This window comes from Pelodiscus sinensis, chromosome 3 (genome assembly GCF_052426305.1).
Source record: "Pelodiscus sinensis isolate ZL-2025 chromosome 3, ASM5242630v1, whole genome shotgun sequence".
NCBI classification, from domain to species: Eukaryota; Metazoa; Chordata; order Testudines; family Trionychidae; genus Pelodiscus; species Pelodiscus sinensis.
This window is the reverse complement of record NC_143054.1, coordinates 30,202,022-30,228,592: the sequence shown is the minus strand read 5'-3', so window position 1 is coordinate 30,228,592 and position 26,571 is coordinate 30,202,022. Positions and strand designations below refer to the sequence as shown.

Genomic DNA, 26,571 nt, shown 5'->3' with positions numbered 1-26,571 from the left:
AATAGTTCATTACACAGACTGATTAGCTTTATTGTAAAATCACATTTTAAATAGACAGTTTTAAATAATTAATTTATTTCCCTCTCCTAAAAACTTCAGGCATTCTCTAAAAGATGCCTACTAGAATGATTGATTCTTGCATGGTAGGGTAAAGTCTTCACTGACTTCATTGACTTCAGTGCAGTTACACTTGTCTTTGACCCAAATGGTGTGAACAAGAATCCATTAAGGTGAAAGGAAATGCTCCTCTTGACTTTACTGGGCTTTGCATAGTGCCTTAGCAGCACAACAGATGTAATAAAGAACAAGGCTGTACAGGACAAACACAAATGGTGTATGGTCTGTCAATAATATCTTTGGCAGACTCAAAAGGAGATGGCAACAAGAACATTTTAATGTCATGTTTTTTGTAGTGCATAAGTAAAAATGGATTTCAGCACCACTAAATTAATTCTTACTCTTAATGTTTGTTTGAATATCAAAATTAGAATAAAGCTTGATGATGATTTGGTTATTGGAGGCTGTTTTTTATTGCACGGTTCTGTGAACTCGGTCTCATGCAGCCAGTCATGTTGTGATGGTTGATAAGGATTTTGATTTATGCACATTTTCTTCAGTAAGTATATTATCAGTATACAGTAAAACTCCAATTGTCCGGCATCCAGTGGTCTGGCACTCCTGATAGTCTGGCACCAACTGGAACCCGGAAGTGCTCTGGCCAGCCGGACAATTGGAGCTGCTCTGCCCCCAGCTTCCCAAGTCCACCCTTGCTCAGTTTCAGCAGCGGTGGACTTGGGGAAGCCCTGGGGCAGAGCACCCCAGCTTCTCTGCCCTTGGCTTCCCCAAGTTGGCCGCTGCTGAAACTGACCAGCGGCTGACTTGGGGAAGCCTGGGGGCAGAGCAGCTGGGGTGCTGTTGGGTTGGTCCCGCAGTGCCGTCCTCTACCACGCTGCGGATATGTATGGAGGAAAAGGTGCTCTGAAATGAGCAGCTTTGACTGTCTATCTGTCTGTCTCTCATAGATATTCAAAAGTGAATATCAATATTCAATATTAATTGTCAAAAAAGTGTGTTTTTAAAAAAATCTTTCATAAATAGGTCAGTTGCATCTCTCACCTTTTCCTGTAAGGGAGCAAGGTTGAAGTTTAACAAGTAATGTGTGTGCATTACCTTTCCATTGAGGATACAATAGTATCTAGTAGTGACTTGCATGGACTGACTAACACTTTGTAATCTTTAAACTATTGGCTCTTAATTTGCTTTTCTTGATGTAAGTGGTTTCCTGAAGGGTGTATGCTTAGTGATTTATTTGTTAAGAAAAGCCAATAGTGTACTTATGCTGGGGCGGGGAGAGAGATGAATGCAACAAACAGCAGTTTCATGTATTCAAATACATTATTCTTATCTTTCACCATATATCTTTTTCAAATACTTAAATACAAGTAAAAGCAATAATAAAATTGCAACTTACTGTAATTAATAATGAGAGAAGAAAGGTGGGTGAGGTAATGCATTTTAATGCACCAACTTCTGTTGGGAAAGGTGACAAGCTTTTGAGCTGCATACAGCTCTCTCCTTCAGAGACCTGAAAGCTTATCCCAAGCTTGTACCTTCCAGGGTGGCTCTGCAGTCAGCTTTGGACGATTTGGATATGGCTGTCCAGACCATGGCCTCAGCTGTGTTGATGCACAGGGTGTTGTGGCTCCTCCTTTCCATCTCCTGATAGAGGCCCAGAATTTGCTGCAGCAATTTCCATTCGATGGACAAGCTCTGTTTTGATAATACAGTAAACTTCCGATAATCCGGCACCTTTAGGACCCAGGGGGTGCCGGATTATCAGATATGCCGGACTATCGGAAGGGGGGGCTATGAGGGGTCTGGGGTGGGGTGGGAGGGATGCCACCCCAGACTCCTCATAGCTCCCCCTTTCCGATAGTCCGGCTCTGCCCCTGCCGTCCCTGATTCAGCCGCTGCTGGTCAGTTTCAGCAGCGGCTGAATGGGGATGCCTGCAGCAGAGCAGCTGGAGTGCTGCCTGGTTGGTCTGGTAGCGTGACCCTTGGCGCGGCGAGACCAACCCGGCAGCACCCCAGCTGCTCTTGAGGACGCTTGGGACAGAGCAGCTGGGGTGCTGCCAGGTTGGTCCCGCAGCGCCGCTCCTCGGCACTACTGGACCAACCCGGCAGCACCCCAGCTGCTCTACCCCAGGTGTCCCCAAGTCAGCTCCAGGAAGTAGACTCCAGGAAGTAGATGCTAGGTCTCTAGCCTTGGTCTCAGTTTGCACTAAGTTCAAGCCCCAGCAGGCTCAAAGCTAGGCAAGCCTCCTTCGCCAAGAGCTTCCGCATAAAAAGCACAGGGGCCTATAAGAAGCATTCCTCTCATCAGCCTCAACAAACCTTTCAGCTGCGTTCCTCCAAGGGCAAGCAGGTTAGCAAGGGCTCATTTTGATGGCAGGTTTGGGGGGCGGGGCAATTTACCAGTCTGCACTGTGAATTCAAACCTCCCTCCTTTTCCAACTGCCTCTTCCATTTTTTCCCAGTGTGGACATTGATAACGTTAGACCACTAGGTCCTCAATTTCATCCCCCAGGGCTATGCTACATCCCTTTCTTTCCCCATCCATCTTTAGGGACCGCTCTCAGGACAACCTTCTCGAACAAGAGGTGCAAGAGCTCTTATGATGAGGCGGTGGAAGCAGTGACTGTGGCATACAGGAACAGGGGTTTTTACTCCCTCTATTTCCTTATCTCTAAACTAAAGGGGGCTTCAGGCCCATCCTGGACCTGTGAGATCTGAACTGCTACCTAGCAAGGCTAAAGTTTCCTATGACTTCCCTGGATCCTGGAGGCTGGTATGCCGCCCTCAATTTCCAAGGTGAATTTACTTCCATGTACTCATCTTCACAGGCCACAGATGCTTCCTGCAGTTCATGGTAGGCCTAGAACACTATCAGTTTGCAGTCTTTCTGTTGGGCCTATCAACAGTACTCAGGGCATTCACCAAGTTCATGGTGGTGGTGGTGGCTTACCTCAGGTGTCAGGATATCCAGGTGAAGAGGTACGTATCATTTGTGCTGTCCATGTGCTGTGTGCGAGGTCTGTTGGTGAGCGAGAAGAAATCCAGTCAGTGCCAGTGTAGAGGATAGACTTCATCAGAATGTTGCCAGATGCCATCACCACCAGGGCATTCCTCCTGATAGAGAGGTTCAGTGTACTAGCAGATCTCATTCGTGAGGTGTCCAGGTTCCTCATGACAGCAGTCAGTGTGCCTTCTTCTTTTGGGACATATGCTGGCTTGCACCTATGTCATGCACCATATCAGCCTCCATATGTGTCCTCTGCAACTGTGGATGATCTTGATTCTCACAGTCCAGAGAGCTCTTGAACAAGATAGTACTTACTCTTCCTAAGATAGCACTTACCTGTCTTCGATGATGGGTTGATCCAATGAACACTCTACAAGGGATTCTGTTCCAGAGGTTGAATTGGTGTTGGATGTGTCATATCTCAGTTGGGGAATGTCACCTGGGGACATCAAGATCACAAGGGTGAGTGGTCTCTGGAGGAAATGGCACTACACATAACAATCAAAAAGGTCAGAGCAGTCCATCTTGCATATATGACCATCTACTCTTGTCTGGCAGGCAGAGTGGTCAGAGTCCTCACGGACAACATGGCCTTGATGTTTTATACCAGTGTTTCTCAACCTTTTTTTGGTAAAGTACCCCTTTAAAAAAAATACAAATAAAATATGTACCCCTTTTTTAGAAAAATATATAAGTACCCCCAGTACCTACAGTTTTCAGACACACACAGTTTTTTTCTACCATTGCAACACATTTGTCTAGACAACTTAATCGTAGCTGGGGGGAGCAATGAAATTTTTGGTTGTAAAAAGTACGAAAATAATAAAGTGCTGTAAAACTTAAAACAAAAATTTAATTTTCATCAAATGTCAGTTATGTTGATGTACCCCCCAGACTTTTCTTGAGTACCCTGAGGGTACTGGTACCACTGGTTGAGAAACACTGTTTTATATCAACAGGCAAGAGGTAGCCTGTTTCAGTCCTCTGTCAGGAGACCCTCAGGTTGTGGAACTTCTGTGTCAGTTAGGACATTGCCTTAGAAGTGTTTCGCTTCCAGGCATCCAGAACTCTCTTTCAGATTGCTTAAATCAAGACTTCTCACCACAAGTGGGTGCAGCACACAGAGGTAGCCCTCATGATCTTCCAGAAGTGGGGCACTTGTCAAATGGATCTATTTGCAAGAAGACACAACAGGTGGTGTCCTCGGTTACACTCCAGATGGAGCCTGGGTGAAAATTCCCTATCCAGTGCTTTCCTCTTCTCATCGATGAGGGATCTGCTGTTTGCATTTCCTCCAGTCTTGCTCATCAGCGAAATTCAGCAGAAAATCAAGAGGGACAAAGTCCTATGTTGTCATAATCATCCCTGCATGGCCCTGGCAAAATTTGGTTCAGGACCCTGGTTGTGCTCTCTCCATGGCTACTGCTGGACTAACCAGGAGCTCTTGTCCCAGGACAATGGTGACCTCCTGCATCCCAGCCTCAAGGCTCTCTATCTCATAGCATGGATGTTGTGTGGTTGAACCTGGAGAAACAGACCTGTTTGGAGAGCATCTGCCAAGTCTTCCTTGAGAGCAGAAAGAATTTGACACAGCAGATCTACCTGGCAAAGTGGACAAGGTTCTCGCATTCAGCTGCCAATTGTGGCATCTTCCCAATAGATGCATCAATCCAATTAATCCTGGATTACCTGTTCAACCAGAAGATCCAAGGTCTAGCATACTCCTTGATCAAGGGGCACCTGGCATCCATTTTTGCCTTTTCATTCCCCAGGCCAAGGTAACATAGTCTTCTTCCAGGTTTCTCAGGGGCCTGGAATGACTATTCTCTCAAGTCAGACCTCCAGTTCACAGTGGGACCTTAATTTGCTCATAGTCAGGCTTGTACGGCCACCCTTTGAGCTTTTGGCCACATATTCCTGGTCCCATGTGTAATGGAAAATGACCCTCCTTGTGGCTATATTATTGGCCGGACAGGTTTTTGAGCTTCAAGCCTTGACCTCCCTATATGGTCTTCCACAAGGACATAGGTCAGTCTGGCCACACCCAGCATTCCTTTCCAAGGTGGTTTCTGTTTTTTACACGAATTGGGACATCTTCCTGCTCATCCTCTGTCCCAAGCTCCACTTATTGAGTGAGGAGATCTGCCTTCACACTTTAGATGTGAGAAGGATCCTAGATTTTTACCTGAACTAGAATAACCCTTTCTGGAGATGTACCCAACTGTTTGTCTCTGTGACTAAGTGGATTAGAGGACATCCTGTCTCCACACACTGGATTTCAAGCTGTATCATTGTGCAGTCACACTTTTTATGACCTAGTGGGGGTCCTTCTGCCACTGATTGCGAGAGCCCATTGGCCTAGGGCACAGGCCTCTTCAGCAGCTTTCCTGGCTCACGTCCTGATCCAAGACACCCATAGGGCTGCTACAAGGTCATCAGTACACACATTCGTTATGCATTATGAATCTGTCACAATATTTTTGTAGAAAATCTCAAGGCCCTGATGTTTGGCTTAAGAGTATATGTAATACTATTCTTCAGTGATATATTGGGGTACTTACCACTTCTGAAGATTAGGCCCCATGTCTCTGCGCTTTCAATATGTTTTGCTTTGTTTTGATGAACACAAGTTCTTCTGCTTTTGTGTCCCAGAACAACTCCAGGCTTCAAATTATTTTACTGTATTTTACCTTCAGTTTTGCAGGCAATAGGTTTGCTGCCTTTATTTTTTCCTTTGTGTCAACTTGTGCCCTGTCAAGGGATGCCCATCAGGTCTAATCCCCGTAAGGGTGGGGGCCCTCCCACAAGACCATCCACCAGATCCCATGTCTGGCTCTGCCTATATCTCTGCCCCCTTACTCAGGGTGGAGGGGTTTCGGGCCTAAGTCCGCACCCTAAGTCACTCTGGGCAGGGTAACACAGCCTAGTGGCCAGAGTCCATACCCAGGTCCCCTTTGCTAGAAATAATATTGCTTAGAGGCCTAGTTCATAAGCAGATCCCCTCTGTGAGGAAAAATATGGCCCAGAGGCCTAGTCCACAGGCATGCAGAAAGACTTACCCCACGTGGGTCAGCTACGGGAACCCGGGGCCTCCTGCTCCACTGGATCCCTGCCCAGGGCCCTGTTGGCAGTGGCACAATCCACTGCCTGCTAAGTACCCAGAGATCAATTCCCTGCCTTGGGCTACTTCCTACCATTACAGGTTGGTGGTTCTTCCCCATCACGTCTTGCTGGTGTTGTCTCCTTGGGTCATCTCTTTTACCTTGGTTGTTGCGGCCACGGTGGTGGTTGTTTCCGCTGTGGTGGTGTCAGGGCTGTAATATATGGAGATATACCTATCTCATAGAGCTGGAAGGGACTTTGAAAGGTCATCAAGTCCAGTCCTCTGCCTTCACAGCAGGACCAAGTACCATCCCTGACAGATTTGCCCCAGAGTCCTAAATGGCCCCTTCAAAGATTGAGCTTACAACCCTGGGTTTAGCAGCCAATGATCAAACCACTGAGCTATCCCTCCCCCACGTACTCTAGCAGGAGCTCCTTCCTCTTCCGCAGTCCACCCAGACTGGGCTGCTCCGGAGTCTTTTATACTCTGCCTCCACTGGGAGCATGCTCAACAGAGCTGTGGGGGTGGGACCCTTTCAGCCAGCTTGGCCGAGGCAATTCCCTCCGTTTGGTGTGAGGTGGATAACACCCCATCACACTTTGAAAGACATTTGTTAGGGGTACTACAGTGTCTTGGATATTATTTTAAAGTGAATTTTATGTTGTCATAGTGAAAGACCAAGTCATAGTATTGTTAAAATATCTGCTATATCTTTTGTTCAGCACAGCAGTCAGAAAGTTCTTGTGGTCAGAAGTGCAACTAATTAACTATATTGGGAAAACGAACATTAATTTTTAATTTTGTTGCTAGAGGAGTGACATTGTTGGTTCTTCACCAGCATCAAAGTATAGGGTGTATTGAAAATGCTTGCATCATCTTTAATAATGATTTAATACAGGATGAAGAGCTTTACTGAGAATATTTAACTAATATTAACACTAGAGCAAAACTGGCTTACCTGTGTTGATCACTAAGGGTATGTCTATGCTACAGTGTTAATTTGAGTTAACTTAATTTGAAATAGTTAATTCGAATTAAGCTAATTCGAAATAACACATGTATACACAAAAAGTATTTTGAAATAGTTTTTTGCTATTTTGAAATAGCGTGTCCACGCTGAGTGGACCCTGAACCAAAGTTAAGGCTGGCAGGGCATCAGGTTAGGACTTAGTGTGTGGGGCTTCTGCCTGAGGCTAACTGAGCTCCGTGCTTAAAGGGACCCTACTCGTCCCCCCCCTCCCCCGCCCCGGACAGACAGTTCTCAGGGTTCCCCGCTTGCTTGTCTACCTCGATGAGGGACAGCAAAGCAGTCCTGTCTTCGAGTGCCCTGAGTGCCTGCACTTGGGACACCACAGCACTCGGCCACATGGAGCCAGAGCTGCCTCTGGGCATGCCGGTGCCTTTCGTTAGGTTGTTGCCATCAGCCCGGCTGCACTTGCTGCAGGCTGCCATCCGGGTGGTCCATCAGGGGGGCTGTCAGGAACCAGGAGGCCCTGCGGGAGAGCGTCCACCCTGAGAAGCCCTCAGAGCCATCCCGGTCCTCCCCACCGGGGGCTCATGCCTCATTCCTCCCTCATGTCCTTCCACTTACCTCTCCCTAGCCCCCCTTCCTGATGTCAAATAAAAGACACGTATGTTCAAAAATAGAAACTGGCTTTATTGAATAAAACGGGGGCGGGAGGGGAAGGATGAACCTCTGGGAAGACTGGGAAAAGGAGGTGGGAGAGGGGAAGAGAGAGGGGAGGGGGAAACCTGAGAAGAGGGAGCTGGAAGGGGGAAACAAGGGGAAGAAGGGGGAGGGGAAGCTCAGGGCCCAGGGTTGGGGGTCTCACCAGACCAACTTGATTTTCATGCAAACCTGCTCCTGGGTTCGCATGTGGCCTTTGGTGGCCAGGCTGGCAGCTATCCTGCCTTAGATGGCCGCATTCCTCCATCTAGTGCGGAGATCATGGATGTTGGGGGCATTCCCCCCCCCCAAACCTGAATAAGGTCCATGATCTCCACACTGGACTAGGAAGGCGCCCGCCTTCTCCAGCCCCTGTCAGGCTCCTGGGAGCTGGCAGACTGCTCCTGGGGAGTGGTGGAGGGCTGGCTGCCAGTGGCTTGCTGGCTCATGTTTTGGGGCCACTGGGTCAGGGGCCCCAGTGGCCACTGCTGGCTCTGGGCTGGCAGGTTTGGAGCTGGCACAGGCACTGTGGCCAGGGTCTACCTCTTTAATGGCTCAGAGCATGGGGGAGAGGAGAGTAAGTTTTCTTGGTTGTGCCCAGAGTGGTTACCAGAGCTCCCTGGGAAGGGCTGGAGGCCCCCTATTTCGAATTAAGTGTCTACACAGCACTTAATTCAAAATAGCTATTTCGAATTTGGCATTACTCCTTGTAGAATGAGGTTTACCAAATTGGAATTAAGCGCTCCGCTATTTCGAATTAATTTTGAAATAGCGGTTTGCATGTATAGACGCTATTTAGATAATTCAAAATAACAGCCGTTATTTCGAACTAACTTTGCAGTGTAGACATACCCTTACAGAAGTCTGTGTGGCAGGGAGTTGCAGATGGGTGCTGATGATTTTAAAAAAAAAATCTTTTTATTAAATCATTATGAAATAGAGTTGGACAAGATGGTAGAGCAGGACAATAACAATACATAACTGGACCAAGGGCTGTTTTGTAATTTGCATTCATTTATTCAAATTTTTTGTTTTAGGCTCTGGATGTTGACCGAACTGTTCTTTATAAAATGAAGAAATCAGTAAAAGCTATAAATTTGTCTGGGCTGGGTAAGTACATTTTAATTCCATATGGTTTGTTTCTCTGAAAACTTCTTTGTGTTTGAAGCAAGAAGACTTAAACAGTAATCTGTTTACTGCGCAGGAAACTCCTAATGCAGGGAGTGTTTTATGTGCTCCTCCCTTCCAGATATATTCTAGACCAGGGCTGCTCAACCTTGGAAGCCCTGGGGGCCACAGTGATACTCAAGGTACATGCTGAGGGCTGCAACTTAAGTGTGATTGCATGTAAATGCAAATATATATGTAAATATATACAAATAGCTTCTTTCACACTGACGGGCATGATACAAAGATTAAGGCAAAACTACACAACACACAGGCCCCATTTAAGTCAGTTCTGCTGAGATTAATAAAATGCAGTATTTACCCGATTTCCACACATATGACAGAACTTTTAATGAGCAGTGACAGTCCAGGAATTTAATTACTAAAATCTGTATCAACAGAAGACCATTATATTGACTACTTTTTTGTTTTGGCTCCTACCTGTGGGCTGTGTGGTGAGTAGACCCAAACTGCGTTATGGGCCGCAAACCAATGGGCTGCGGGCTGCATGTGGCCTGTGGGTTGCGTGTTGAATAGTCCTGTTCTAGACAGTGATTCTGCCCTGGCTGTGAGAGAACTAGATTATTTAATGTTTTGGATTATTTTATTCCCTTTCCCAGCTGTAATTGCTGTGAACTACAAATGAGAACAAATCCAAAGAACTCTAGTCTTCTGTTGCTGGTGACTTATGAAACAAAAAAGTTTTCACCAATTAAGGAGGATAAAAATGCAAAGAAATATCTGTGTGTGCATTGTGTAGGTTAGTGTGAGTGAATGTGTTTATATATTAAGAATATTCCTATTCAGATTGTGATCTACTGTAACTCCCAGTTCCTTTTCAGTAGTATTACCGTCTAACCAATTAGTCCCCATTTTATTGCTGTGCATTTGTTTTTCTTTCTTCTTAAGTCTAGTAATTTCCACATGTCTTGTTGATTTTAGACCAATTCTCCATTTTAAAGTCTGTTGAATTCTAGTCCTATCTTCCAAAGTGCTTGTGACCTTTCTGAGCTTCATTTCATCCAGTTAGCATACTCTCTGTCTAATGTGTTATCCAAGTAATTAGTGAAAATGGTGAATAATACCAGTCCAGGGCAGATCCCTGTGGGACCCACTAGATATGCCCTCCAGATTGACAGAAAACTATTGATTTAAAAATCATGCTCAAACAGTAATTATCAGTTTTGTACTCACCTTATGTAACTTCATCTAGACCATGTTTTCCTAATTTGCTCATTGAAATGTTATAGAATCATAGAATAATAGGACTGGAAGGGACCTCGAGAGGTCATCGAGTCCAGCCCCCCGCCCTCAAGGCAGGACCAAGCTCCGTCTACACCATCCCTGACAGATGTCTATCTAACCTGTTCTTAAATATCTCCAGAGAGGGAGATTCCACCACCTCCCTTGGCAATTTATTCCAATATTTGACCACCCTGACAGTTAGGAATTTTTTCCTAATGTCCAATCTAAACCTCCCCTGCTGCACTTTAAGCCCATTACTCCTTGTCCTGTCCTCAGAAACCAAGAGGAACAAATTTTCGCCTTCCTCCTTGTGACACCCTTTTAGATATTTGAAAACCGCTATCATGTCCCCCCTTAATCTTCTTTTTTCCAAACTAAACAAGCCCAGTTCATGAAGCCTGGCTTCATAGGTCATGTTCTCTAAACCTTTAATCATTCTTGTCGCTCTTCTCTGTACCCTTTCCAATTTCTCCACATCTTTCTTGAAATGTGGCGCCCAGAACTGGACACAGTACTCCAGCTGAGGCCTAACTAGTGCAGAATAGAGCGGCAGAATGACTTCACGAGTTTTGCTTACAACACACCTGTTGATACAACCTAGAATCATATTTGCTTTTTTTGCAACAGCATCACACTGTTGACTCATATTCAACTTGTGGTCCACTATGACCCCTAGATCCCTTTCCGCCATGCTCCTTCCTAGACAGTCGCTTCCCATCTTGTATGTATGGAACTGATTGTTCCTTCCTAAGTGGAGCACTCTGCATTTCTCCTTATTAAACCTCATCCTGTTTACCTCTGACCATTTCTCTAACTTGCTAAGGTCATTTTGAATTATGTCCCTATCCTCCAAAGAAGTTGCAACCCCACCCAGTTTGGTATCATCTGCAAACTTAATAAGAGTACTCTCTATCCCAATATCTACATCATTGATGAAGATATTGAATAGTACGGGTCCCAAAACAGACCCTTGAGGAACTCCACTTGTTATCCCTTTCCAGCAGGATTTAGAACCGTTAACAACAACTCTCTGACTACGGTTATCCAGCCAATTATGCACCCACCTTATCGTGGCCCTATCTAAGTTATATTTGCCTAGTTTATCAATAAGAATATCATGCGAGACCGTATCAAATGCCTTACTAAAGTCTAGGTATATGACATCCACCGCTTCTCCCTTATCCACAAGGCTCGTTATCTTTTCAAAGAAAGCTATCAGATTAGTTTGGCATGACTTGTTCTTCACAAACCCATGCTGGCTATTCCCTATCACTTTATTACTTTCCAAGTGTTTGCATACGATTTCCTTAATTACCTGCTCCATTATCTTCCCTGGGACAGACGTTAAACTGACCGGTCTATAATTTCCTGGGTTGTTCTTATTCCCCTTTTTATAGATGGGCACAATATTTGCCCTTTTCCAGTCTTCTGGAATCTCCCCTGTCTGCCATGATTTTTCAAAGATCATAGCTAAAGGCTCAGATACCTCCTCTATCAGCTCCTTGAGTATCCTGGGATGCATTTCATCAGGACCTGGTGACTTGCTGACATCTAACTTTCCTAAGTGATAGGAAACTATGTGGGACTGTCAAAAGCCCTACTAAAATTAAGATATATATGTCATAGATACATAGGTCCAGTGTTCTGGAAGAGTCCCTTTAGTGTACCAGACCCGGTTAGGGTATTATTCTTTTACTAGGTTAAGCCACTTGGTTTTACCACCTTCTTAGACTTCACACTCTGAGCACTCTGCAGCAAGTCCACCTGAAAGAGACTTGTACACCCAAAGGGAGCAATGCACCTCCATCCTCAACACCTGTATTGACTCTCAGCCAGCACTGTAAACATAGTAGTGTTTGTTAGATTTCTGGGACATAGCATAAAAAGTGTCCTCTTTGTTCAGATTCCCCAGCCAATCCCACTTGGCCCCTCCTCAGTCCTTTGTAGTCCAGCTGATCAAAAGTGGCTGGCTTCCTGCAGATGGTGTGGGCAGGGTCATTAGTTGCTAAGTAGCAATTGTTCTAGTGTTTAGCTTGCCACTGTCTCCAAGTCTCAACTACCCACCCAGAGAAATAAAAAAGCAAATTGAAAGAGCCAAACGAATACCTAGAAACCATCTACTTCAAGACAGACCCAAGAAAACCAACAATAGAACACCACTTGTCATCACCTACAACCCCCAACTTAAACCTGTCCAACACATTATCAATAAATTACAGCCTATACTGGAACAGGACACTAAACTCCAAGAATCTGTGGGAGACAGACCCATAGTCTCCTATAGACAGCCACCTAACCTCAAGATGATTCTTACCAACAACCACAGGACATACCACACTAATACCAACCCTGGTACTTTCCCTTGCAACAAACCCCATTGCCAGCTTTGTCCACATATTCACTCTGCTGACACCATTATTGGGCCTAACCAAGTGAGTTATAAGATCAAGAATACATATTCCTGCGCATCCAGAAATATAATCTATGCTATCATGTGCCAAAAGTGTCTGTCTGCTATGTACATTGGACAAACGTCTCAGACACTTCGCCAAAGAATCAATGCCCACAAAACAGACATTAGACAGGATCACAAAGAAAAAACAGTTTCTTGCCATTTCAACCAGAAAGGACACTGTCTCAATGACCTAATCACATGCATCCTACTTCAGAAGACTTTCAAATCTGCACTTAAAAGGGAATCCTCTGAACTGGCATTCATGCTAAAATTCGACACTCTCTGCAGGGGGCTGAACAAAGACCCCAACTACCTTACCCATTACAAAGATAGCTTCCCCAATTATCACCTCTAATACCATTAACTCACAGACATCTCCCCTTCCCCACCTCTAATATCATTAACTCACAGGCATTTACCTTCCTCCCCCCCCCCCATCCCCCTTCTGTTCTGAAATGTGATTTGTCCTTTTCATATGTGTTCTTTTTTTTTTAACTGTATCCTTTGGTATACATGGTTGTGACTATTTTCTTCCACTGTTTAATCTGAGGAAGTGGGTCTGGCCCACGAAAGCTCATCATCTAATAAACCATCTTGTTAGTCTTTAAAGTGCTACATAGTCCTGTATTTTGTTTCAGCTACACCAGACTAACACAGCTACATTTCTATCACTGTCTCCAAGGAGCCTCCAATGACAAGGAGCAGGCCACAGACAGCCAAGCATCAGTCTTATCAGTGTGGTAGCCTGCTGGAGATAAACAACCATTTTACACCCATTAGGTGACAATGTACCACAGTGTTTCTTAAACCACTAGCCAATTAGCCCGTCATAAGATGGGATTTATGGTCTCTCCTCCACGTCGGTCTTCTCTCCTGAGCCTCCGGTCTCTCTCTCTGTCTCTCTCTTTCTCACGTGACGGCCTGGCTGAGTGGCGTAGAAGTCAGCTGAGTGCCACGGTGGGAGGTGAAGGGGAGCGGGGTGGTGATGTTCATGGCTAGGGGGCGGGGCCTGGAGCTGCTGTCATGCCGCACATCACCGCCCCGCCTCCCTTTGCCTCCCACCGTGGCACTCGGCTGACTTCTGCACCGCTCAGCCGGGCCGCCGCGGGGAAGCAAGCGGCCGTTTGGGCCCCGCACTCCCCATGCAGCATGGGCCACCCAGAGGGAACAGCCAGCATTTCAGCAACAGTGCCACCCAGAGGGAACAGTCATCATTTCAGGCAACAGCGCCCCCCAGAGGGAACAGCCAGCATTTTGGCGTTACAGACTCAAATACTGGACTACTATATATATGATGTTCCTCAGAACACTGGTGTTCCATTAACAACTCACAGGTGTGCCGTGACCTCTTCTTTGATTTTGTCTTTTTTTGTGTGACAACAATTTTTTTTTAAGAACATTTTCATGGGTGTTCCACATTAAAAAAAATATATATATTGTTTGGTGTTCCGTGATCTCAAAATGTTTAAGAAACACTGATGTAGCATGTGAGGGACTTTGAAGCACACACAGTATTCATTCAAAATATTTAGAGGAAATACCTTTTCTGTCACAGTACCACATCAACTGCTTTCTTCCTATGCACTAAGTCGCTTACCTTGTCAGAAGGAAATTAGTTTTTGGCATTTTTAAAAATCCTTGCAGACTGTTACTTATCACTTTATTTTCTATCTAGGTGCATACAAATTGATAGTTTTAATAGTCGGTTTGTTCTCATCCTGAAGTTCTCAATAATTTGATCCAGAAAGCCACCAAAACTGTAACCTGGGCATGCTGGCTGTAACAAGTAAAGAGTACAGGTTTTACCTCTCTCCTCCAGCACCTTTGGGACCTGACTGGTCCCAAACAAGGGGATTTGCCAAATGACGGTGGTCCCTCCCAACATGGCCCGTGTTGCCCCCAGCGAGGACTCCATCTGAGCCCCACTGCTGCCTATCTGGCCATGGCTCCCCATTCTGGAATTCTGTGGCTGCCGGGGCTTCTGGAGCTGTTGGGGCTCCACAGCTACTGTAGCTGCCCCCTGCTACTGCTTGGAAGCAGTGGCCAGAACTCCCTGCTGCGACCCCCCCGCCCCCCAACATGGAGCTCCTGGCTGAATCATTCCCCTCCTCCCCCACTCCTACCCTGTGGTCCAACCTGCTTATATACCTGGATTCTGTAGTTCAAGAACATCCATTGTGGGGGTATCATGAATGTTGCTGGACCACAGAGTCCCAGTTAAGGGAGGTAGCTTGAAATTGATATATGCTTAGTATAACTTTTACTCACTTAAACAGGAGAAGACTCTCTCTTGAGTCAACTAACAGTTGTCTCCTTTGGATCAAGAAGAACCTGATTTGAGACTCAGGAAGGATAATGTTTAATACTTACATTACCATGGTATCCACAGACCTCAGTCATGATCAGGGCCCCATTGTGCTAGGCAATGTACAGACTGGGGATGTGAAAAGTTAACCAGGTGATGTTTACCAGTTCCAGTTAACCGACGGAGTCTGGAGAAGATTGCTGCCTGCCACGGGCAGGGGGCTGCTCAAGCTCTGTGGGGGGCTCGCTGTGGGCAGAGGCTGGGGCGGGCAGAGGCTGCTGCTGCAAAGCAGCCCCTGGCCGTGGTGACCTGGCCGCAGGCAGGGGCTGCTTTGCGGCAGCAGTCCCAGTGTGTGGGAATTCTCAAATCCCCATTGGGACCCCCGCACACCGGGGCTGCTACTGACTGGGCAGAGAGCCCAGCTCAGTACCAACTCACGCTGGGCACAGGACAAAACTCCTCTGCGGCTCTGCAGTTTAAAACACAGTAGGACCTAGGGGCCAGGCTGCCTGGCTCCTACTGCCTTTTAAATTGCAGAGCTGCAGTGGGGTTTGGTTCCACACCCGGTGCGAGCCACAACTGAGCTGGGCTGCCTGTTGGCTAATTGAGTAGTTGATAAAAATTCACCAACTACTCAATGAGTTAAACACCTGCATTTTAACATCCTAGTCCCTCAGCTGCGACAGCTCTGGGATAACTCCAGTTTGGGTGCCATGGCCCCAGCATGGATCTGCCATGTCTGGGAGGGGAGAGTTTAGGCTTCCGCTCCCTCAGCCCAACTACAGAGCTGCCTCAGCTGGAGGAGAAGCACAGCTCTCCACTGGTTGAGAACAGAGCTGTGTATAGATTATGGGTGAGACTCCATTTTCAATTGCTTACAGTGGCCAAATTGCAACAGTTTGGGGTGACTATTTCTATGGTGGTATCTGCCTCAAAATGAATATTTTAGAGGGAATTTTAATTTTTTTTCTTATCACTTTTCATTATAAATTTCTTCTGCTTTTTTTTCGGAGAAGTTTTAACACCTCCATGGTTTCCAGTGGGCCTCTTTAATCATCACAGAGAGAGTTCTAGGCTAGAAGCGTGCCTTTTCTTTACCCTATGAAATTCTGTTCAGGTTTGGCCACAAGGTAAACCTACTAAAATTGCCATTTTGATTGGTCTATGCATTTCATAATTTTTATTTTTCTATTACGCTTACATTTAACTTTTTGAGTAGTGAGTTCTAAAATGCCTAACCTCTCCTGGCTAAAGTAATTATCCCTATAGTAACTTTTAAAAAATATATATAATATCTAGGCTTTTTGTTTCTACTGGTGGTGCACATCTTCACATTACCAAAGTGTACATAACAAACTTTATTCCACATATGGATGGAAAAAATTAGTGGGAACATTGCCTGGAAGTATATATAATGAGGAGGAAGGAGGGAAGCCTCTCCTCCAAACCACACTGCTGTTTGGACCTCACATCCCTAATTCTGGGAAGGAGAAGAAAGAGAAAGCCAGCTTCATTCTCCCTCCCTTGGATAGTAACTGTTTTTTGCTTCCAGCTAATGTACTTTGCTTAGGTCTTAGTCTGAAACTTTAGTACTGCAGCACAAGATTCAAATTTGGTGATTTTGTATGTTGAGTGGATATGTATAGTTTTACACAATATAATTCATTTTTATCTTAAAGTAGGAAATTACATATAAAATAAGATTTTTAAAATAAGGTTGCAAATTCAAGCACAGGAAAGTTAGGAAATGCCTAAATTAATGTCTGTGTAACTTTAATCTAGCTGTCTTGTATAGATGCATTATGCTTCAGACTTCAATAACATGATTGCATACTGTTTTTCCCTCAGGACCCATTTCTCATTCAGGGTGCAGGATACCTGCACAAGGAGACAGAATTTAGGCTGCAGGAGCAACTGTAAATCAGATGTTCCCTAATTTTAGAGGGCTTGTCTCTACAATGTAGATAAAATAATGTAGTTTATTTTGCACATGTAAAATATAAATACTAGTTTCATCTTTTTAAAAGGTGACAGGATAGTTCAACTCAGAATCTTTTCAGTTTTTAAAAGATGTGCATTTTTGTCCAGTCAGCTTAGCATCAATCAAATACATTTTAATACATTCAGGTAGGATAGGCTGAAACTTTGTAATTAGGGAATTACAAATGGTTAACCCGTTAACTGGTGATGCTTACCAGTTACAGTTAACCAGCGACCTGGCTAGACTGGAGCTCCTCCCCCCCTGCTGTCTGACTGGGCCTAAGCAACCTGCCTTGCTACAGGTGGAGGCACTCCATCATGGCTGAAGCAGCTCCCCCCCCAGCAGGCACAGCCTGGCTGGAGGAGCCCCGCCCACTCTTGTTTAACTGCTTAACTGATTAAACAAGGTTTTACATCCCTATTTGTAATAAGTTAAATACTGTAAAAGCCAATACGTGTGTACTAAATTAGAGGGTTCTTGTGTTTCACTTAGAGAATATCAAGCTTTCTGTTTTGGACAATATATATACCTTAAATGATTGCGGACCAAACATGCTTATGAAGTGATTCACATAATACGTGTTTTGTTCTTCCTTTTATTATCCTTTTGTGAATTTTCTGTCTAATTTTCTTTCCAAAGTTTTTCTCTTCCAGAAAAAATAATGGGATTTCTTGGGCGGGAAAAAATTGCACTTTTTACTGATGTAGCCTAAAACAAATTCCAGTGTTTTAATCAAACAACTGTGGCAAAGCTCTGGCCATGCCCCATGGGTCCTGCGCTTCTAGGCAATTACTCTATGCCTCGGAGGCTCACTAGGATCCTCCACATTGCCTCTTATCTTTTCTAGAGGCCAGAGCACAGCTCACTGAGCCATTCTCCGCATTTGCAAAGTCAAAGGATTAGAGGGAAAGTCCTCTGTAATCCTGTCCTCCCTTTCTAGGATTTTTTAGTGTTGATTTGGGGAGGATTGGAGGGAATCCAGTCCCACCCACTACTCCGGGTTCTGGCCCAGGGACTCTAGGTAGCAGCAATTGACGGGGTTTTTGCTCTAGCCCAGGAGCGGACAAAAGGACCTCCATGGGCCGAATCCAACCCACTAAGTGAGTTGATCTGGCCTGCGGAGCCCCTGCTGCTCCCAGGCCAATCAGGGACTAACAGCCAGGGAGCGTGCAGAGCTTAGAGTCAACTAGAGTTGCCAGGTGTCCGGTTTTGAACCTGACAGTCTGATATTTGAGCTTTCTGTCTGAGAAACAAATTGAGAAAATGTCTGGTATTTTCTAATTAAGTTTTTATTATTATCATGAGCAGGGCTTGACAAACAGCGGCGAAATCCACTCCCCAACCCCGCACTGTGCATGCGCAAGACCCGCATTGCTCATGCATGTGCCACTGGTGAACGGGGCGACCGGCTGAAATCTACTCGCCATGGGCGAGTAGATTCAATTATTTGTCGAGCCTTGATCATGAGTATCAGTACGTAGTTGCATACTGCCTGGCTGGTAGACATGCTCATACTGCATGAGCATGTCTACCAGCCAGGCAGTACACAACTACGCAGTAGAGAGGAGGGGGGCAGAGCCGGGGTTGGATAGAATCCCTAAGACCAGACTCACCCATGTGCCCCACTGGGGCTGTGCACGGGATGGGCAACACCCCAGGATCTGCATGTGCATGTGCCTGGGCCAGATCCCCCCCCCCCATCTCCCCCGGCCAGCTCCGCTCCCCTCAGCCCTCTCCCAGCCAGCCCTGCTTCCTGCCGGCTAGTTCCCCCCCTTCCCCCAGTCTCCTCCAGCCAGTCCTGCTCCCCTCCCGGCTTGTCTCTGCTGCCCCCCCCCCCCCCCCAGGTCTGAGATCAAGTGTGTCCAGTATTTTTTTTTAAACCATCTGGTAACCCTAGAGACAACCCTGGTGGTTGACTCTATGCCCCTCCCCTCCCACTGGCCAATCAGAGCTTGGGAGCAGGGAGGAATGCGCAAAGCCTCTTCCAGCCCTGCAGGGAACACGCGGTGCATAGAAGTGCTTCATGCTCCTTACAGGAATGGGCTGGGGTGGGAGGAGACTTTTCATGCTCCCTCCCACCCTCAAGCCCTGATTGGCCTGGGGGTGGAGGGGAGCATGCAAAATCTCCTCCCACCATCAGGGGCGCAGACAGCTGGTGGCTCTCTCTGGGGGAGGGGCTGGGGCAAAGACTTTATGCACTCCCCCACCCTGAGACCTATCAGGGTCTGTGGCTGGGGAAGCATGGAAGTGTTCTGGCTCCGCCTCTTCCACCTGAGACCCTGCCTCTTCCACCTGATGCCCCACCCCTTCCGGGGCAGCCTGGAACCACTTCAAAAATTTCTGAAGTGGCCCCTGGTGAAAAATTATTGTCCACCCCTGCTGTAGCCCCAACACAGCAGCCTTTTCCCTGGGCCACTTCTCCCAACACTCCCCTAGTACCTTCACCCTGGTACTCTTTCCTTTCTCAGTTCTCCATAACACATTTCTTAATCTCAATACTTCACTCTTCTCCTTCCCCCTTCCTTACCTGAGGGGAAAGCTTAAAGTAACCCAGCAGGCCTTAATTGGCTGAAGGTGCCTGATTAGCCTGCTGCTACAGGCAAGCTCTTAATTAGCCTCAGGTGCCTGCCTTCCTTGGCTAGGTTGTAGCAGTTTATTCAGGAAACAGAAACACATTCACCCAGGTCTTGGTATGTCTACCCTCCGTCAAACTATTGTAGCCAGCTGTGCTGGGTCTGTCACACAACATAAACAAAATTTATTACAGAAGGTAATAATCTAACATACTTTCGTGCATAATCTAACATACTTGATTGAGAAGTATTTATTCATTTTGAAAGTATCAAGTTGATAGGTAAAATAATTTAATCAAGATAATGTTCATTTGAAAGATTTGGAGCTTTGTTTTAGCCAGTTGTAACTTTCAGTAATGTGTTCATGTAGCTGTTGGAGTTAATTTTGTGTTTTGATCTTTTGAAGCTCATGTGGAAAATGAAGAACAGTACACTCAAGCATTGGAGAAATTTGGAGGCAACTGTGTCTGTAGGGATGATCCAGGTTTGGGGACAGCATTTTTAAAATTTTCTGTGTTCACAAAGGAGTTGACTGCTCTCTTCAAAAATTTGGTAAGAAATGGTCTAAAATAAGACATTGTTATTATTGGAACTATATTAGAAAGAATTATACATATTAGACGGTTCAGATGTATGCATTTTTTGTGAACTACAATTGTTTATGTTGAAGAAAATTTAGAGTTCTGGAGACCAGTGTTTTCTACTTCCCTAAGAATACAAACCTTGACTTGAACCAGTTTTCCACATCTCTACCTTTGTCTCCTTCAGATCCACAGTTGAAACACATAATGTTCATTATTAAATGGCAGCAGCAAAAAAGCTATTTAAAACTGTTAAATTAACCAAATATTATCTGTGTTCACTTTGATTTTACCTTCCCTGTACATATTGCCTTTGTATTATGTAATTGGATTGTAAGCTTTTGGAGAACAGATGGTCTTCTTACTTGCCTGTAAAGAGCATAGCCCATTTTTTGGCACTCTTCAGATTGTAAATAACAAAGGTTCAATGCTGCAAATGCAGAGCACGTCAAGTATTACTGAAGTCAATTGGCGTTGAGAGCACTCTGTCTTGCAAGAGAGGGCCATTTTGTATTTGTTCTACATGCACAAAGTGAACATGCAAATATAAAAAACTTAAATTGCAAGACGCAGGTTCTTTGCTCCCTCTTCTTGTTTTGCATTACTCAGAGGGCACAGTCAAAGAACGAAAGCTGGCAACATCCTCCTGACTGTGATTCCTGTAGGATGGATGAGTCCCAATTCCTCATGGAGCCAATCAAAGCTAACTTTTATGTTCTCCTTCCCAAAGTTTCTGTATAGCAGTCAGCAAGGAGAAATATCCAGTGTGAGATGTTCTTCGGCTATGCTTAGCTAGCAGTGGTCTCCTGGGGACTCTTTACAGCTGATGTTAACTTAGGGGAGCATCCAGCAGTAATTGGCTCCCTGATAGGGATGTAAAATCCAGTTTTATTGGTTAATGGTTAAACATTGTTTAATGGATTAAAACCGATTAAAGGGGGAATGGCCTGCCATCCCACCGTGGCTGGATCGGAGTGGCCCCTCACCACAACCAACCAGACAACTGGTGGGCCCCATCGGATTGAAGAAACTCCCTGCCCACAATGGGCAGGGAGTTCCTCCAGCCCCTACTGGTGAACCAGAACCAGTAAGCCTCACCCTTTAATGGGTGAGGCTTACTGGTTAACCATTCACACCCCCTACTCCTTGATGCTGTCCCCTCTCTGCTCCACCAAGCATGATCTTGGTGAGATAAAGAATGCAGCCTTGAATGTATTAGCAACTGAAATATATTTCACATTGAACTTGAATATCTCCAGATGTGGGGTATGATATTTCTGAGATTAAGGGCCAGTTTTTGCTACTTCTACTTGAGTTAGTTCCTTGGCATAGGATCATTTACTGAAATTAGCAGACCTACTCATAAAATAGCAGTGGAGAAGCTGAAATTATTAATGTATGTTTCTAAAGATACTTTTAAATCAAGCCAAATAAATGCGATATTATACCAGGAAAAAGTAACAACTGTTCCTAGTAAAAGAATTAATTACTACAATTACAAAATGGGGTGGTTTAACGGCATAAGAATAATAGGGTAGTATTTATATACTACTTTCAATCCAAAAGTCTGGGTCTCCATTACCAAGGAAGAATCTGTAGATAGAACCCTGCAAATCTGCGGATGAGGATATCCGCAGATGTGAATGTGGATATTCGCAGCTCATTTTTTGCAGATACGGATGCAGATACAAAATTTGTATCTAGAACACTGAAGATTTGCGGATATCCACTTTATATCCTCAGAGGAAAATGCAGATATCCACGGCTCATTTTTGAACGTATGGATGTGGATCCAGATACCAATTTTGTATCTGCGCAGGCCTCTACCTGTATGTTTTGTGTGACATGTTCAGGCTCTTTTAAGATCATTATGAGAACTGATTGTAAGAGAGTAATTTCATTATTATATTCATCTTCCTTCAGCAAAATGAAAAGCAGTGTTTCTAAATTTTGTTGCTTTGTTCTGGCTTCTTGCTGTTAGCAGTTTATTTTTCTTGCTTCAATTTATGGTAGATAAGAAAAGCACATGTGATTAATTGGCAGCAAAGTCTTTTATTCTTCTCATTTTTTTATTCTAATTTTCAGGGCTTGCCGAATGGCGGCAAGCCCCACTCACCAGCTGTGCGGTTCTGCGCTCTGTGCATGCACAAATCGCTCTGCGCCGGCTCTTCTGGAGTGTAATCTACTCGCTACGGGCAAGTAGATTACATTGTTTGTCGAGCCCTGCTAATTTTCTGTATTGGCCGAGTGCCAATATATATTTTCTCTCTCAGAGAAATTTGGTGGCTCCTCCTATTGTCTCGTTATCTTTTATTAGGGGAGACTAAGGGGATTCCAGCAGGTAAATCCCTCTTCCTCTGCTGCACGTAGGCGAGGGATGTGCCCCAATGGATAGTTCCTTTCTTTATCTGATGTGCTCCACACCTCTGAAGTTTGAAGTTGTTTGCTTTCTGTAAAAGGAGAACTAAAGAAATATAGACGTTTATTGTTACCTGAGTTTCAGATACTGAGCAGGAAAAGTTTAAATTCTTACTTCAAAAAACTATTAAATATATAAGCATGAAGAAACACAAACTATAAGGTTTTTTGAAAATCACTTACTTATGAACATAAACTTCTTGGACTGTGTTTCTTTAATTTTTCTAGTCTTAAATTCATAACACCTGAATAAATTCTTCACCCTTATGGAAGTATCCTACTTTGAAAATCTTCTTCAAAAGATCGTGGATACAAATTATTGTTTAAATGGAGTTTATAAGAGACTGTCTCTAAGGAATGCTATAGTATTCTGAATAAACTTTACACAGATGTTGCTGGACTAGAGTGTCCCAGAGGCAGGAGCCATGTGGGGGCCAGGAACTTGCTAGGCTGGCTACAGGAGGCCGAGCAGCTGGGATCCCTGCTGAGAGAGTTCGGCTGAGCCAGTGGCAGGGCAGCAGAAACTCCAGTGGGCTAGGTCTGCTGTGGCTGGGCTGGGAGCCCTGGCGGTGGGATCACGGGCTGCTGCAGAAGAGCCAGTGCTGCCGCAGTAGGACTCGTGGGGCTGGAAACCCTGTGACTGAGAAGTAGTTTGCTGGGGCAGCGCCAGGAGCTCTGGTGACAGAAGCACAAGCTGGCAGGGTTGTCACTGCCGCAGTGGGGCTGGGAGCACCAGTGGCGAGGCAGCAGTCTGCCGTGGTGGAGCTGGAAGCTCCAGAGGTGGGACTGTGATCTGCTGTGACAGGGCAGCGGGTTGGTAGCAGGTGAGGAGCCAGCTGGAAGGCCAGCTGGGAGTGGAGCCAGGCTGTGGGGTCAGTGGTAGGGGGTAGAAATGACCTCTTCTGGTCCGGCAAAATCCCCTTGTTTGGGATCACTCAGGTCCCAAGGGTGCCAGACCAGGGAGATCCAGCCTGTATTATTATTTAAGTATTGATGCCTTTTATACAATACAGCACCTTAGTGTGCATTTCATGTTTCTTTAGACTGTGGTAAACTATACTGATTTGAAAGTTTCGCACCCCTTGCATGTCAGATTGAAGTATTTTCAGTATCTTTTCCCCATCCATCCTCCGTCTTTCCCCCCAGAAGAAAACCCTTTTGGTTTATCTCCTTGCTCAATGAATTGTGTACAGTATGAAAAAAAAAATTGAAGCATTTGGCATCAAAAATGAATGTACTGACATTAATTTAACACCCAAGGTGTTTGTTGTAAAGAGGTTCTTTTATGTTTTATGCTATACAAGATGCTGCAAACCGTCTTTTTAATCACTGATGTTCTTTAGTTTCATACAGCACTTTTAAAAGATTTTAGAAAAGATGCTAAAAGAATGAGGAGTGATATTCAGGGAAGAGAGAAGATGAGCTCAGACTTGAACAGATGACAAAGATAGCATAATTTGAGGTTTAGTGTGAGAGGAGTGCACACAGAAAAATGATATTTTTTTCTTGATGCAGTTCTGTTACACCATCTCTTACTCTCAATGCAATGTGTATATTTGCACTAAGCTAAAATTTAACACAGTGCCTAGACAGCATGGCCCACATCTGAACATTGTGCCTGAATCATATGAGATTAAACCCTTTATAGAGGTTTACTGGAATCCGCTACAGTAAACTTCTGATAATCCAGCACCTTTAGGACCCAGGGGGTGCCGGATTATCAGATATGCCGGACTATAGAAAGGGGGGCTATGAGGGGTCTGGAGTGGAGTGGGGGTGCTGCGCCCCTCAGCGCTGCGGGACTAACCTGGCAGCACCCCCGCTGCTCTGCCCCAGACTTCCCCAAGTCAGCCGCTGCTGAAACTGACCAGTGGCTGACTTGGGGAAGCTGGGGACGGAGCAGCTCCAATTGTCCGGCTGCCCAGAGCACTTCTGATGGTCCGGCACCATCTGGAACCAGGAGTGCCGGACCATTGGATGCTGGACCACTGGAGTTTTACTGTACCATTATCTTACATATTAATTTTTGCTTTAGTTATTTTATTTAATTAAAATATTATGTGAATGTGGCTCATGGTATGGTATTTAAATAAAAAAATTGTGCTGTCTTTTTTCTTTTCTAAATGAAATGATTTTCCTTATTTTGTGTGTGTGATATTTTGCTTGTTCTTAAATATTATGTCTTTGTAAAATCTTCACTATATTTTTCAAAAGTAATATTGTTGTTTTAAAATAAATTGTTCTTGCATACTTCTTTGTAATCTTAGCCCTTTAAGAATGCATGTTAGTACATTATATATCCAAACATTCTAAGGCTAGATGCTGCTTCCTTAAAGTGGAATAGTACCTTGTTCTGTTAGTATTCCTGGCAATATAAATTGGGCTCAATGCAGGATAAGGTACTAGTCAACATGATTAAGGGTGACAATCTCTGACCTTAAATTGATAACCTATAAGGTCTTGATCCTACAAAGATTTGATATATATTTTTAATTATATGAATTAAATAGTTCCATATAGTTCAATGGGACTGCTCGCATACTTAAAGTTAAATATACACAGTACTCTATACTGGTATGGTTTAAAAGACTGGAAAATAGATGATCAGCAATAATAGGCCAAAATATATTAAATCTAGAAAAACTATATTACATTTTAAACAGACAAACACCAGAAATTAATGGTCTCATTTTGCAATCACCACTGGATGTTGTGCTTACTAACATCCCAACCAGAGGCACTTTGCATGTTTGATAGTGTTTGCACATATGGGTTCTAAGGTTTTCAAAGTGTCTTTATTCAGTGACGTATATATCTTCAAATACTGGTTGTACTGATAATTACTTGCTAAACTGTATTAGGAAGAAAAAAATAAATTCAAGTATTGAGTGAAACAAAAGAATGTACATTTTTCATTATATTCTGTTAATCTTTAGTGTAACTTTAATTTTTGTTACAGATTCAAAATATGAACAACATAATCACTTTTCCATTGGACAGTTTGCTGAAAGGAGACCTAAAAGGAGTGAAAGGGGTATGGTGATAATTTTATTTCTGTTTTTAAAAAGTTATTTTTGGTGCATCACATACATATAGGTAATGTGTCAGTTCAATTTTAGATGAGAAAATACAAATGTTAGTACTACTTCACTACCCAATATCTATGGAATGCCCTTGACATCAGCTGTGAACTAAGTCACTTCTTGGCCCTTGTGACTTAGCTACAAAACCGGAGGACAGAGTTCCTTGAGAAGGTGTTATAATCTTGAGGCTATGGCAGAAGAATGCTAGGATTATTTAGAGTGCTGATAAAATATGTGAAAATAAATGCTTAAGAACTTGTGTTTAATTTAAAAGGATTACTATTAACATTATATAGTATTGTAAACTTCCTGGAGCTTTACATGTGAGTACAGGCAGTCCCCGAGTTACGCGGATCCGACTTACGTTGGATCCGCAGTTACGAACGGGGTTTGCTCCGCGTCTCCCTGGTCCGCTGGAGACAGCGTCTGGGCTGTCCTGCTGCCCGCGTGCTCCACGGCTTTGCTGCGCATCTCCCTGGTCTGCTGGAGACCAGCAGACCAGGGAGACGGGTAGCAAAGCCTCTGAGGACGCCGGCAGCGGGACAGACGCGGCGCGTCTGGGCTGTCCCGCTGCCCGCGTGCTCCGCGGCTTTGCTCCGCGTCTCCCTGGTCTGCTGGTGACCAGCAGACCAGGGAGACGCGGAGCAAAGCCACGGAGGACCCGGGCGGCGGGACCGCGGTGCGTCTTGGTCCGCCGCCCGCGTCTCCCTGGCCTGCTGGGGGCGGGGGGGGGGGGGCGGCGCAGCTAGTACGCCCCCTCCCTCCCCCCAGCAGACCAGGCTTTTCTCCAGACGCCTGTGGTAGAGCAGCTGGGGTGCTGCCGGTTGGTCCCTCAGCTCCGCTCTGGGCGGTACTGGACCAACCCGGCAGCACCCCAGCTGCTCTGCCCCAGGCGTCCTGATTCAGCCGCTG

General features: G+C 45.0%; 1 protein-coding gene across 2 annotated transcripts in view; it reads left to right on the top strand.

The window, feature by feature from the left end:
• Nucleotides 1-26,571, top strand: part of ASAP2 (ArfGAP with SH3 domain, ankyrin repeat and PH domain 2) — a 184,715-nt gene that overhangs the window by 25,554 nt on the left and 132,590 nt on the right. For both annotated transcript variants that reach the window (XM_075923514.2, XM_075923513.2), the window contains exons 2-4: nt 8,889-8,961; nt 19,984-20,129; nt 25,536-25,610. In XM_075923514.2, coding sequence (XP_075779629.1) covers nt 8,889-8,961; nt 19,984-20,129; nt 25,536-25,610 — 294 coding nt within the window. The remainder of the gene's footprint in view (nt 1-8,888; nt 8,962-19,983; nt 20,130-25,535; nt 25,611-26,571) is intronic.